Source organism: Athene cunicularia (assembly GCF_003259725.1).
Source record: "Athene cunicularia isolate RWA chromosome 7 unlocalized genomic scaffold, athCun1 chr7_part1, whole genome shotgun sequence".
Lineage (NCBI taxonomy): Eukaryota > Metazoa > Chordata > Aves > Strigiformes > Strigidae > Athene > Athene cunicularia.
Window position 1 is genome coordinate 16,746,663 of NW_020799107.1, and position 13,494 is coordinate 16,760,156.

Consider the following 13,494-nt stretch of genomic DNA (forward strand, 5'->3'; position numbering starts at 1 on the left):
CACTAGCCCCAGCCTGCAAGGGAGCCTGCCACCTCCTTGCAGGAGCACAGCGGCGTGGGCCCGGCTGGGCAGTATTACTGCTCTGCAGCATAACCTCAGCCTGTTTTGAGGCAGCTGGTAGAGATGGGGAGCCATGTATTGGGAAGCACAGTGGTAGAACAGAAGGCACTCACAGTGTGCAGTTGCATTAGTCTTAAAACGTTCTTGGGTGCCATGTCCTGCCACTTTGTACCTGTGTGCTCTTGTCAACCAGTTGATTATAAAGCCCTTCAGTACCTGTGTGAAGGGATTAAAGTGCAAGTGGAGCTACAGGGTGTGTCAGGGCATGAGCACCAAGCCTTGATGGATGGCCCAGCGTGGAGGTGGACTGGCCTTTCCTCTGCAGCTCCCCCACTGGTAAGACCTCCCAGCCCTGGAGCTTGGTGACAAGACCCCTGAGCAGACCCAAAGGCGTTTGATTATGTCTTTCATAGCCAGCCCTGAGTTATTAGTCTTGACAGAAGTAGCTGACTGTTATTTGGTGTGTCCTGCTGTATGTTTCTCTGCATGGTCCATGGCAGCTGCATTATCTGGTTTTCCAGCCACTCTGTTCCTCTGGATAAATATGACCATGATACTGTTTTAGGATAGCACCTGAGTAACCACTCTGCAAATACAGCCCCTGCTCCAACTAGGCTACTCTGAGCAGGAATAGCCAGTCTGTGGCCAGAGTCTTTCCATCAGGAAGGCAGAACAGGGAATGGGGAGGATGAAAAGAAAAGCTGCATATTAGCATAAGTGACTGTTGTCAGGTAGCTTGTATGAGGCGTGAGGGACACTTTCACTTCATATGACTCTTGGCTCATGAGACTCTTTCTGCAGACAGATAGAAGGACTTTTGGAACTGTATTATCCCAATTTGGGCATTTCTAAGTCAAGAGTAAAAGATTAACTTTCTCCTGGGATCTCATTAATGGGAGCAAGGGGATCAGTGAAGCACTTTCCACCATCCTTTTACACAGAAAAAGCTTAATTCAAAAGGGGGCCTTGTGGCTCAAACTAGATTGAGTCGTTCACCTCATCATCATATAAGTGTATATGCTCTGTATCTGTTCCAAATATTAACAATATAAACAGCTACAAAAGCCTGATAGAGTTACAGTTTAAATGTTTAACAATTTGATAGCTCTTAATTAAGGTGCCACACAATCTTATTAAGTAAGACTTGAAGTATAATTTTCAACTGTGGTAAATTTACTAAAGCCTAAGGGACAGGTAGGCCTATTTCACTGTATCACCTAAATGGCTGACTCCTGATTTACAGTTCTAATTCTATCAAAATATCAAGATTATATCACTTATAACACTTGTTTATCCCACCACTCTGGAAAAGGCCAACTCTGTTTGAAGTTTTGGGAGCCCTCTTTGGAGATTCTTCAGGCAGTCTCACAAAACTCTATAGCCCAACACGCTCAGCTGCTCAGAAACTCTTATTCTACTGCCATTACTTTATCAATAGGTTAATTTCTGAAGTTACAAGTAAAATGAAGTAACTTAATTTATTCAGTTTTCCCACCATTCTTGGGTTTAGTAATGTTTTAATAGTTGCAGAAAGAATAAAGAGGTGGTTCAGACAGGAAGCTGGTCTTTGCCCCTTGCCCTGAAGCACTGAAGTTGCAGGCTGAATTAACTGGACACTCCAAGAAAGCAAGTGAGAGCCCATGTCTTCTTATGTGTCTGTACAGCACTTAGAAGAATACTGCAGAAATATGAGTTGTCAGACTATATTTGTGGTTGTGTCTGTCCCAACAGAGGCATCAAGATTCTTTGTCAGTACCCAGAAGCCCAGACCCTCATGTGGTAGGAGTATAGAAATGTGAGGTCCCAGCGTAAAACAGCCAACATCGCTTGTAGGCGCAAACATGGCTGCACACAAAGAATCAATCCCCTGCTGTTGGCCAGAAGGAGGGAGGCACAGGACAGCTAGACCAATCTCCTGGTGTTGTGATGCCTCTGTAGCTCACCTCACTGGTAGGGAGTAACACAGCACAGAGCAACTTGAACACAGGAGAAATCTTTGTCACAGCTGTCTTTGTTCATCATTATTTGTTTCCAGTCCCGTTAGATTAGTAATTTTGCTTAAGGAGTCATAATTACAGAAAAGGCTGGTTTCAGGCCAGCCACTGTGGGAAAAATGTTGAGAGAACCATTAAAGAAGATATCAGGAGATGCATACTCCTCAGACTGTTAAAACCAGATGATTAATTTTCTTGTCCAGGTAGTCTTAGTAGGCTCCAAAATAATGATGCCTGTTTCAGGTTTTCCTTCTGTAATTTGTATCATGTTCATTCTCAAGGGCCAACTCAAACTATTCGCCTCATTTTCCCAATTAAATAAGATTCTTTCCATTTCAATTATCCCACAGCTAATTGGAAATCTAGAAGCAATATCATGTTTACATCTTCTAAGCCTTATTGCTGTCAGATCATACATACACAGCCCTCATTACCCATATTATAGCCTTATGCTGCTTGTATAATAAGTATTATGAGATGTATCAGCAAAATATTGCTTAAAGATTGTGCACTGAAAGGGAATATGCAACAGTAGGTACTAAATAATGAATAAAAAGGGAAAGCACCTGCCTTCGCCTATTTAGAGCACCATTTTATATAGCAAACATATATTTAACATATTAGTTACTTGTGTGCTTAGGTAAACGAAGCTGACAAGAATATAAGCTTGCAATGACTTAGTCAGCAATCACATTTCCATGATTTACACAACTACTAACAGTGATTCAGGCTTGTGACTCTTGACCTGAGAGAATTAGACTAATTTACCTTTGCAATACAGGAACATGAACAACATCCTTGAGGCGATATGCTCATTATTGACAACTTCCTTCATTTGTTGCTCTGTGTAGATGTACAGAACCCAAAGATTTGTTACACCTTATTTATGCATTTTCATTATCAAAGGTGTAATCTGTATCATTCATGATTTACGTGATCACTTTCCAAAAAAAAGGACAAAAACCACACAGTAATGCAAAAATATATTCTACAGAGTGTAGTTGAAATAAACTTTTATTTTTTTCTCATCTGGCCTAATCAGAAGCTGTTTTGCTCAGGAAGCTCAATAAGTTAAATCTAAAGCCTTGTTTATAATTATGCTGGCCTTTTTCACAGTGCCTGGGTACAGCTGTACAGTTGTAGGTGGTGTGATACTGTCACACCATTATCTAGCAGTTTAACACACAGTATCTATATATAAAAAAATTAAATATTGAGTATCACTATGTACAACCGAGGCTTGAAGCACCATCTAGTTGGAGATGGACAGAACTAAAAGACCACAAGGTAGCTAAATAAAATTAGTTGATTATACTTTAAAACTTTGTTATGACCCAGAGTATTGGGTCATTTCTAACCATACTGCAGTGTGGTTGCAATATTTCTAGGAATAAAATCAGCAATTAATATTTCTGAGCTGCCAAAGTCATTCTTGAATGTACTGATTTTGGATGTGCTGGTTACTTACCAGGAGCACATCAAAGATGCAGTGGCATCCTCCTTGGTTAAAATGAGTTAGCAAAACTGCCTTTGTGAAGGGTTCTTGAACAGTTCATATCCATCCCCACATCGCTAACCATTTGAAAACTTTATCTAATTAAGTTTCTTTTCAGTTGTCCTCATTAATGAGTGGACACAGTATGGAACCAAGGCAACTACAGTCAGAGGCATAGCTGCACTCTTACAAAAAGAGAAAATGTAGAACAAATACTCAGTATGAGTAGGTATCTTAATGAAATTATACAGCTGCAGTGTAGCTAAAGAAGCAGCTATACACAATATGCGAAAACTTATCTTACAGCTATTTTTACCTTTGCAGCTTGTGATGAACATTTCAGAATTAATTCCAAGACCTAAGCCAAAGAGTGCACCTAAATTCCTCACCAGTCCAGCAAAGGGAGTTGTGTCAATGTTTATCCAGTCTGGGTTGGCACACCACTTCTTGGCCTTTGGAACAGACCACAGCAAGTCAATGTCAAGAAGTTTGAGGACTAGATAAAAGCCAAGGGCAAAGATGAAAAGAAACAAGTTTGTCTTGATGTACATTCTCAAGCTCGCTGTCTGAATAGCAGGGGTGTGCTCAAATGCTGCTGCCACCAGAATGCCTGCAGATTAGAAACACAGTGTTACAAAGAACAACACAGAAGAATCACTTTTTACAGTGCCCCCGTGGAATTTGACTTTTGAAGACAGAATAATGTGTCTCTGTATTTTACATATACATATATATATATATATATATATATACATACACACACACAACTTCTGTAGTACATTACAAAGCCTTTACTCTGGCTCAGAACTGCTAATTTGGAAAAAAAAGAAATTAAATACCAAGCACTATATGATTGTGATATGAGGCATACCTTAGGCCTGACTGCATCACACAGGTGATAACCTATCAAGGATTAGATGTAAACTAGAACATTCCTTTTCCAAAAGAGTCCCTCACTCAATGACTGGCCCCAGCAATGCAAAATTCAATACCAGTTCCCACACAAGCTTTGAGTGTTGAAAGAAAAGACACAGAACACGCTTAGCTTCTTTCTAACTCATTTTAGTCTGGTTGTGAAAAGGGAGAGCTGGATAGCAAGCTGTTAGCCAGTGCTGCCCAGGCTGCTCTGCATCTGTGAAAGAGCTTGGGAGCAGGCAGCCCCCACTCAACGCTCTGGTCGCCCTCCTTAAAATCAGAGAGATACTAGAGAGATTGTTCAGAGTTTGAACTCCCTAAATACTATTTTTTAACATGTTTAAGTAACTCTGAAAAGTGTACTTTAGCTTCTTAATTCACCCTGGGGAGTTTGCACTGATAATGTGCCTTTTTCTCTGTGTTGCCCTACGTCTCTGGCTCTGTGTCTGTCCACACTGCACACATGCTAATTTGCACCTGGACACCATTTGAAGTGAACCAAATAGCTTCCTCCTGAGAGGACAGGTCAGTGCCATACAGAGGCAACTTCCTCTCTGATCTCTTCCACACAGGCTGCACAGAAAAAGAGCAGATGCAGTCAGTAAAAACCTGATAGCGCTAGTCTGTGGCAGTGCAGCCATAATGCAGTCAGTGCCAACTGGCACATGGACAAGGGCTCACTCCCTGTGTGAATTACAAAGACAGCAGATACATACTACCTTGTAAATTTTACCTTTAGATTATCATCAAATCCTTGATCTTCCAGAGAGTGAGAGCACCACTAGAGCTGCAGGCTGAGCAGCACTACTAAAAATCTCTTGCCTTTAATCATATTTAATTTTTTTCAGATTTTGCATATATGTTGAAAAGAAAAAATAGCGGCATTACCAGCAAATACTCCAAGAATAACTTGATGAGGGAAATGTGTTGCTATGAATACTCTCGAGATGCACACACTGATCTGGATAATCCAAAAAATACTCCAGAGGAATGACCATGTCAGTCTAAGAAGGAAAAGGAAGATGATTAAAAATTAAGACATTTCACCCAGTTATTTACACCAGGCCCCTTCAGGTCAGGCTCATATTTTTAACAAGCAGAGGCTTACAATGAGAGAAGTTTAGATTCAGATGATTAAAAACTGGAAGTCATTACTAAAACATTAGCAAGAGTGGTTGCTCTTGCAGCCACATCTAGGCTGTAGGAACAGACCTCAGTAGTTTCACGTCCAAGATATCACCCTGGTTTTAGTGCTGAAAGTTATTAGTGGCAAGTTAAATTAGCACTAGTACCTTAAACATATTTCTCATCATGAAGTCAGATTTAAAGGCAAAAGTTCAATTATTTGGTGAAAAAAATCACACAGTATGGAAATAGCCTTGTCAGGCTTGGAAAGAACAATCAAAGCAATTATAAGACTTCTCCACAGATATTGGTAACATCTTACACTGGACTTTGCCAACATTATGCACATTTGTTTTAAAAAAGGGGGCAAGGACTATCATCAAAGCAGTACATTTATGTACTAACCACAAGATCCAACTTATAGAGACAATTAATAGAACTCAAAATTTCCAACACTGAAGACATGACATGACCTTTAATAGGAGCAGAATGAGAGATATTGTATGCAATGGCTGTTAAGTTAATAAATATCAACCTATACAAATGGATACATCCTCTTAATACTTCTTTTCTTCAGCTGAAGTAGATCATAAAAAAGGGTGGGTTTTTTTTTACAAACTGGACAGAACAGACTATGAATATTTGGTTAAAATAAGCCCATTAAAAACAGTATGTATATAAAGAAATATCTGTATGAATTAGAATAATGGAAAGACACTGACCTGTGAAGGGTAACTGCTGATTTATCTTTCCATCTGACTGTGTAGCTAAGAGCTGCTGTGACCATTACATACCAGACACAGGAAGATCCCATGGCATGTCCAGATGGGCTTCCTAGTAAAAATTAAAAGGAATATTCAAACTTATGACTGTAACATCTGTCGTATAGAAAATGTCTACTGGCCGTCACTCAGACACCTAATCATTTAGAAAGAATGGTTAACAAAGGCTGAAAGAATGTCAACTGCTTCTCAAAAGTTAATTTTCTCACTATGAATTTTCAGAAGGCTCATCTATACAGAATCCAGAATATTTGTCTGAAATCAAGTAGGTAACATCTTAACCATCTTATATTGATGTGAGCTGGTATCTTGACTGGAAACATAGTATTTTTCCACTACTTAGATTTGGATTGTGATTTTAAAAATAGAACATCTAGGGCTCTCTTAGGGCTGTAGCATGTAATGTAGACCATATATATGAGGATCAGATGAGATAGAAGTAAAAGGGACAGGATTATTTCACTGGCAGAAATAATTTCGACTGAAGAGTGTGTTATGACCCAGCACTATACAGTAGTTTGCAAGGCAGAAGAATATTTCAGTGAAAGCAGCAAAGCAGGAATGTCTGGGGAAGACAAGCACATTGTTTTCTGTCTCCCTGAACTCATTTTCCGTATTCTGCTTGGCAGTATTGTCAGTAGTCACACTACCAAATTTTTTGTTAATTTTTTAACAGATGCACACTTCTAAACCTCACAACAGAACAAATGTCACTGATAAGGAAACCATAATTTTGTATATCAGCATTGGAAAAGCTTCTCTTTGTTGCCATCTAGGAAAAATATTCATCTGCAAACTACCTACTAGAAACAGCATAAACTCCACCTTAAGGTTCATGTTCTTAAAACCTTACAAATACCAAAGAAAAGATGGTTGCAGGGTTTTAGTTCAGTTTATTCCAGTAGTACAAATCAAATTCAGATTGCTTGCCATGTAGGCATATAAACAGTTCCATCAGCTTTCCCTTTTGTTGAGCCACAGAGTTTGGGGTTCAGGCTGTCCTAGCTATATTTGGATATGCCTTTCTCACATCTGTGGCTGCCTTGCTAATCTTTTCACATAAACCGCATATTTTAAAAGTGTGTGAATTACCACGGAAGCTCATACAGTGACTGTGTGCACCTAACAGCTCCACTGACTGCACCGCCTCTTGTTAATGAGAAACGGGTGAGTGACAGATATTGCTGATGGTCAAAGGCAAATCTGGAGGTAGGAGAAAGTGTGGTCATCATAAGTGCAAACAAGAAACCAATACGACAGTGGTACCCACTGGACAGAAACAGGCATGACTTGTTACTTCAGGAAAAAAGTAACAGGAAGAAAGTTCTGGTTCAATGAATCAAAATGAAACACACAGACTAGTTCCTTAGCCAGGGCTTGGAACTACATGGTGATGAACAGGCTCAGTTCCAAAGGCCTTTGAAAAGATATGAAGGACTTTAATACTTTGGGTTAGATCCCAAATGAATTCACTTGAAACAGACTGCAGATCACATATATACCAGCCATTATTAAATCCTGACTGTTACAAAGGTCTTAAGCTTTTAGATCAAAATTACAATGGGATATAATACAAGATATTGTTCAGAAAATACAGCTCTGCAAACAACTTAAAAACTTGCAGCGGCATTGACGAGGTGCAAAGCACATTAATTTCCACAGTCAATATTTTCTTGTACAATGAATTAAACTAAATTCAGTCAGTTAGCTCCAAGCAAGTTTACCTTATTTCACATATTAGAGTTGCACAAACTCATTTAATTTCAGCAGTATTCATTTGAGTTCCACAGAGAAGACAATGAAATAAAATAGTAAAAATATATTGATAAGGTACATTTTTTTAAAAAAAATTATTTTTGCACATATTTGTACACACACGCACACACACACACACACACACACACACCACTGCCATTGTCTGGTTCTGGGAAGAAGGGTTCCATTTCTTGTGATACATTACATGATCAGTTGTTGATATTATTGTTATTTAAACAGAACTACCTACTAGTTTTTGTGGTTTGAATAATTCTTGTAATAGTGCACAAGCCTGCAAACTCAACAGTCCCCCGCTCTGTTCTGGAACACTCTTAAACAATGTGGAATTTCTCTCCCCAAGCTGATGTCATTAGCACTCCAATTGGTCTTAAAAGTGATCTCACAAAGCAGGTGAATCACTTTCTGAACCTGTGACACAAGTTTTGTGAGAATTCCTTTCCCATATGTTTCTTAATTCTAGTAGGAGTTATAGCAAATTCTCCTCCCTTGTACAGTTTAAAGGCAACGAAGCAAACACTCTTGTCATACAGCAATCAAATAACTGTCACATTTTAGTTCTTAGTTTTTCTTTTCCTGTGTTTTGGTGTTATTTTAAATATGAGCTCTGACATTTGTGTATCATATAAGATCTTCATAGGTCATATCCTCTTCCCCCAAAAGCCACTATCTCTATTAAATGTACCAATGTTTCTTACCTGGTCCAGTTTCACATGTTATAGGAAACTGTTCAAGGCATGGGCTTGACTGATTGGGATAAATCATTGTTTCTTGCACCCACCAGTATGGGCGATGCCCAAATAAAATCCTGACAAAAAAATAAAATAAAATGAAGCAGAAATGCAATAAAAATATTTTTATGTAAGAAGGCCTCAGCAAAGCACAATAAATATTCTTACGATGAATATGAAGAGCTATATTACCAAAACTATTCTATAATAGTTCTATATGTTCTTCTTGTATTATCAAAATGTCATTTCAAACATATCTTAAATATCTTCATTCTGAATTCCTGCTTTATAATTACAGGGGAAAGTCTACTAGTACATTATTCAAAGAAAGTTTTCTAATCCTGAGGCACATATAGTAACCATCATAAAAAATACCAAATTTTAAAATAAATCCAACTTCTTACCATTTAAATATGAGGTTGAACCAATCACCAATGACTGCCACCCATATCATTTTAGTACCAACCACTTGGTTGAGCTGAAACCAAAGAGGAAAATAAATTGAGAATATATTCCGGGGATCGCCAACATGTGACATAAAGTTAAGGAAATCCTGGTAAGCCCTGTAGTCCCTCTGTAAATGCTGAATGATAAGCACGCCATTGCTATGAAGGAGATCCATCTTAATGGATTAAACTGTACTTGAAAGATAGTAAAGTTCTTTAATCTTAAATTTCTATTGATGGAGACTGAGAACCATGGAGGGGAGCTATTAAAAAGTGAGAGAAGGTGATTGACATTGCCTTTATATTGTATCGGTGTGGTGTACCCAGCTGTTCCTGGAACACGTGGCTCCAAATCTCCAGGAAAGCACATGAGTCTCTTAGCACTGGAAAGCTTTTCTGTTTGCAAGTTTTAATTAGAGGAAACTAAGTGAAGTACATGCTGAGCAGCAGCAAATTGTGGGGAAAGTTTTGTGGAAACACAATGTGTGACTTATGCAATCCTTTGTATGAACAGTTGGAACATGTTTGCTTGAATTTTTTCACAGTTCATTTCTCTGCAGGATGGACATTAGTAATGTGTATACTTCATTAAGTGTTGCCTGTATGAAGGATAGAAAGAAGACACAAATGATTGGTCTTTGCAGAACTGTCATTAAGGCTGTGCATTTCACTTTGAAATAGAATTTGGCTACCATGCTGCATCTAATACTTTGCACAACACATTTTCAGTCATGGAAAATGCAACCAGCATCCATACATCAACATTGCTGTTGAGCTCTAGATTAATTTTTAAAGCAGCAATATTCTCAAAGCACTGAAAAACAATTGTTTCCTTCGTACAAGAGGCCATGTTAATCCAGGGCACAAGGCAGATGAAGCTCAGTCTCCGAGTCATCTCATTCAGCACCACCATTCTCGTGCATTACTTACATGAGGCAAGCCCGACACACCTCTGCCGGGAGAAGCTGAAGCCTGACCTACTGCAGCTCCCTTGCTCCCCAGCCTAGCAGAAATGAGACCCACTTCGCAAACCAGAGCAAGGTTGATTGTATTTCCCTGAAGTACTCACAAGTAAAACACTTGGGTTCCCCAGGGCAAACAGCCCAAAAGGAAACCAAGATTCTCCTAGATAGCAGGATTCTAAGAGTACTATTTATTGTAGCATAGGAAAAGATTATGTTTATTTGTGAGCTGGCTACAAAGAAAACTTTTTTCCACAAGAGGTTAAATGGATACCAAAAGTCTGATGATGCCATCATCTGATATCATCAGAGCAGCAAGAGGAAAATTTCAGTTCTTTATCAGGCTCTAATATTCAGACACATTCATATCTTCTATGAAAGATTATCTATGTACCTGAAGCAATTAAAATCAGAAAACAAAAGCAGCTGTATATATACATTTCTGCTTTCTCCATGGCACTTAAAGCTAAACTATATAAGCTGTGGAGACAAAGATAGGAACTACTTAACTGTTTTTGCTGGAGAGACTTAACAGCTTAACAGGGCTTTATGCTGTGTGGTCAGGGAAGTCACATGGAAACATTAAATAAATTCAACAAATAAGGCATGACAATTAAATGGACTTAGAAGACCTCTCTTCCTGACACAATCTCACATTTACTTTAGCTACTCACATTTACTTTAGCTATTAATAGTTTGTTTTTAGAAACTTTTCAGCAGATTTAAATCCTGTATGTTTATGGCTACCAGTTGCATTGAGCCATGCAGAAAACCTTGAAGTTAAAAAGATTTAAAATTCTATGCACTGTTTCTGAATAACAGCTATAATATTTTTCTGTACATTTATTCATTTCAACTGGTCTTACTTGATTTCAAGAAAAACACTTCCAAAGCCAGAATTTCAGGATATTAAAATGATAAATATTTCCTAGCTTTTTAGTTACAAATATCTGGGGAGGTTTGTTTCTTGCTAAGCCATATAGCTTCTAGCTTTTCAGGGTGTCCAGTAAGGACATATAAATGAACAGATGGAATTAATTTTCCCTCTCCCAGTTCTTTCCCCAAAACTTACTTGCTTAGAAACATCTCCCTAAATATCTCAAATAACTTCTTGTACTTTATCACTGAAGAAAATGTCCTTTTGCTACAACCTTTTTTTTTTTTCTTTTAGAAGTATCTCTCCTTTAAAGATAAGTAGGACTTACAATAACAACAACAATAAAAATCACTCTTCTATACATGTCTCGATTTAGTATGCAAAAATGTGAAGAATCTGAGGTTTTCTTCTGTTTTTCAGTCTAGTTTATAAAGAATAATTACCTTTAAACATGAGTGTAAATGGCAAGTGAGTTAGTGGCTGAGTAATAGCCATCTCCTAGTACTTAGTTAAATTGGCAACTGAAATGAGGTTAAATCGAAATAACTATTGTTCTATTAGGAAAAAAAATATTTAGCAATAAATAAGCTTCCAAAAAGATACAATTTAATGTCCTCAGGAGAGTCTACCAAGTAATAAAATAGGTCACCTTCCAGTCCCTCTTTAATGCCACCGTTGTTATTCAATAGTATCAGAAAAATTGCCTCTCTGACATGGGATGTACAGAACCATTGTAATAACTTTTTAAATGTTTATTTTATTTATAAATATAAAAACACCCACCCATGTTATCCACTGGGATAGTGCTGCATCTGCTCAGGCTGAACTCTTCTTCTTACAGAACACTCAGGCACACTTTGGTTCTCCAGAAACCTTGTTAATACAATGTTTGAAGGTATGTCTTGGCAACATTTCAGTAAAGTAACCTCTTTTAGTATAAATGTTAAAGGCCTCCTGATAATAATTCTCCTTTAAAAGATTTTGCTGCTGATTCATATGCTGCTAATTATCTTTCTGCTTAGATAGATACGCACCTTAGACATAATGAAGACTTAACAGCTAACAGCAAGCATCAATAAGCTTTAATTTTCTCCTACATTCTTTCTGACTGTTTCAGAAGCTCCTACATTCACTCTAAAAGATGTTTCACAATAAAATCAACCACAAATCCACAGTCTACAAAACTGAAAGCACGAAGTTTTTGGAACAGGTAAGCAGGTTTCTGTGAGAGAGGCAGTTCAGGGGATGTTCTCATTGTGCCTGGAGCCATTCATGATCCTGCTTCATCCAAAAGGCAATCAACAGCTGACATGTCAGTCATCTCTTGTCCTGCCTGTAATATTTGGCAACCTAAAAAACTTTCCTAGCTCTAGTAGCCAGCGAAGATGGCAAAACATTGCTTGAAATACTATATTTAATAACTCATTTAGACTAATAAAGGAGAACTACTTCCTCAATAAAATTTCCCCCCTCCTTTTCTATGCAAAGTACTGCAAAATTCTTCTCTGATGTGCTTAGTATTCCAAAGTTGCTTGAGATAATATATAAAATAAAACTATTTGCTGTATTTTAGTATGTGGAATTGCAAGGAAAACTAGTGATCTGTACAAAATGGTCAGAATGTGTAAGCAATTAAGTTTTTTAATCAAAGTTTTGTCTTGTTTTGATATTATAGAACCAAGGTTTGGCCTTCACGATCAAGTGAGTACTTTGTGCAAAGCAAAAACCTTTAAAAGGCTATCTGTTCTTATAAAGTTTTAAATTTATTTATATTTTCATGAATTATTTTATTTTCCAAGACATACAAAACCAGAGGCTATTCAAAACTTTATATATTCTTTGCAATAATGTAGAAATGAGAATCATGATGAAGGGAGGATAAAATGTTTATAGCTACTTTACACCTACATATTAGCAAATATTACATAACGGATATCAGATGTTGTTAAGCAAATGTTTGCAAGGGAAAGAAAAGCCATCAAAGCAAACATTTTATAGAACACTGTTAATGGAGGCCTATGTACTGGGCCTAACTTTCTGGTACATTATGCTTAGTTAATTGAACAATAAGATTAATTTCCACATCAGTGTTTTCTCAGCTACAAGGATTAACTAGCAATTTAGTAAATTCACAAGCAGACACTGTGTGCAACAACTGACAGCTATTCTCTTAGGTGTGAATATTTTCCAAATGGAACAGTGAAAAGATACATCTTAATTTTAGATTGAGGAGGAGAGTATTTCAAGAAGCTCACTCTTTTCTCTTTTCTCTTTTCTCTTTTCTCTTTTCTCTTTTCTCTTTTCTCTTTTCTCTTTTCTCTTTTCTCTCTTTTC

At 37.7% G+C, this 13,494-nt stretch overlaps 1 protein-coding gene across 3 annotated transcripts in view; it reads right to left on the minus strand.

Moving 5' to 3' along the window:
- Positions 1 to 3,055: 3,055 nt before the first annotated feature.
- G6PC2 (glucose-6-phosphatase catalytic subunit 2) overlaps positions 3,056 to 13,494 on the minus strand; it is a 23,121-nt gene continuing 12,682 nt past the window's right edge. The window contains exons 1-6 of one of the 3 annotated variants that reach the window (XM_026852709.1): positions 11,957 to 12,129; positions 9,280 to 9,353; positions 8,843 to 8,952; positions 6,312 to 6,423; positions 5,353 to 5,468; positions 3,056 to 4,159 (exon numbers count right to left, since the gene is read on the minus strand). In XM_026852709.1, the coding sequence (XP_026708510.1) occupies positions 3,648 to 4,159; positions 5,353 to 5,468; positions 6,312 to 6,423; positions 8,843 to 8,952; positions 9,280 to 9,329 (900 nt within the window). In that variant the 5' untranslated portion in view covers positions 9,330 to 9,353; positions 11,957 to 12,129 and the 3' untranslated portion in view covers positions 3,056 to 3,647. Of the gene's footprint in view, positions 4,160 to 5,352; positions 5,469 to 6,311; positions 6,424 to 8,842; positions 8,953 to 9,279; positions 9,851 to 11,956; positions 12,130 to 13,494 lie in introns of those variants that run through there. The other 2 variants (XM_026852708.1, XM_026852707.1) reach the window with 2 other exon arrangements.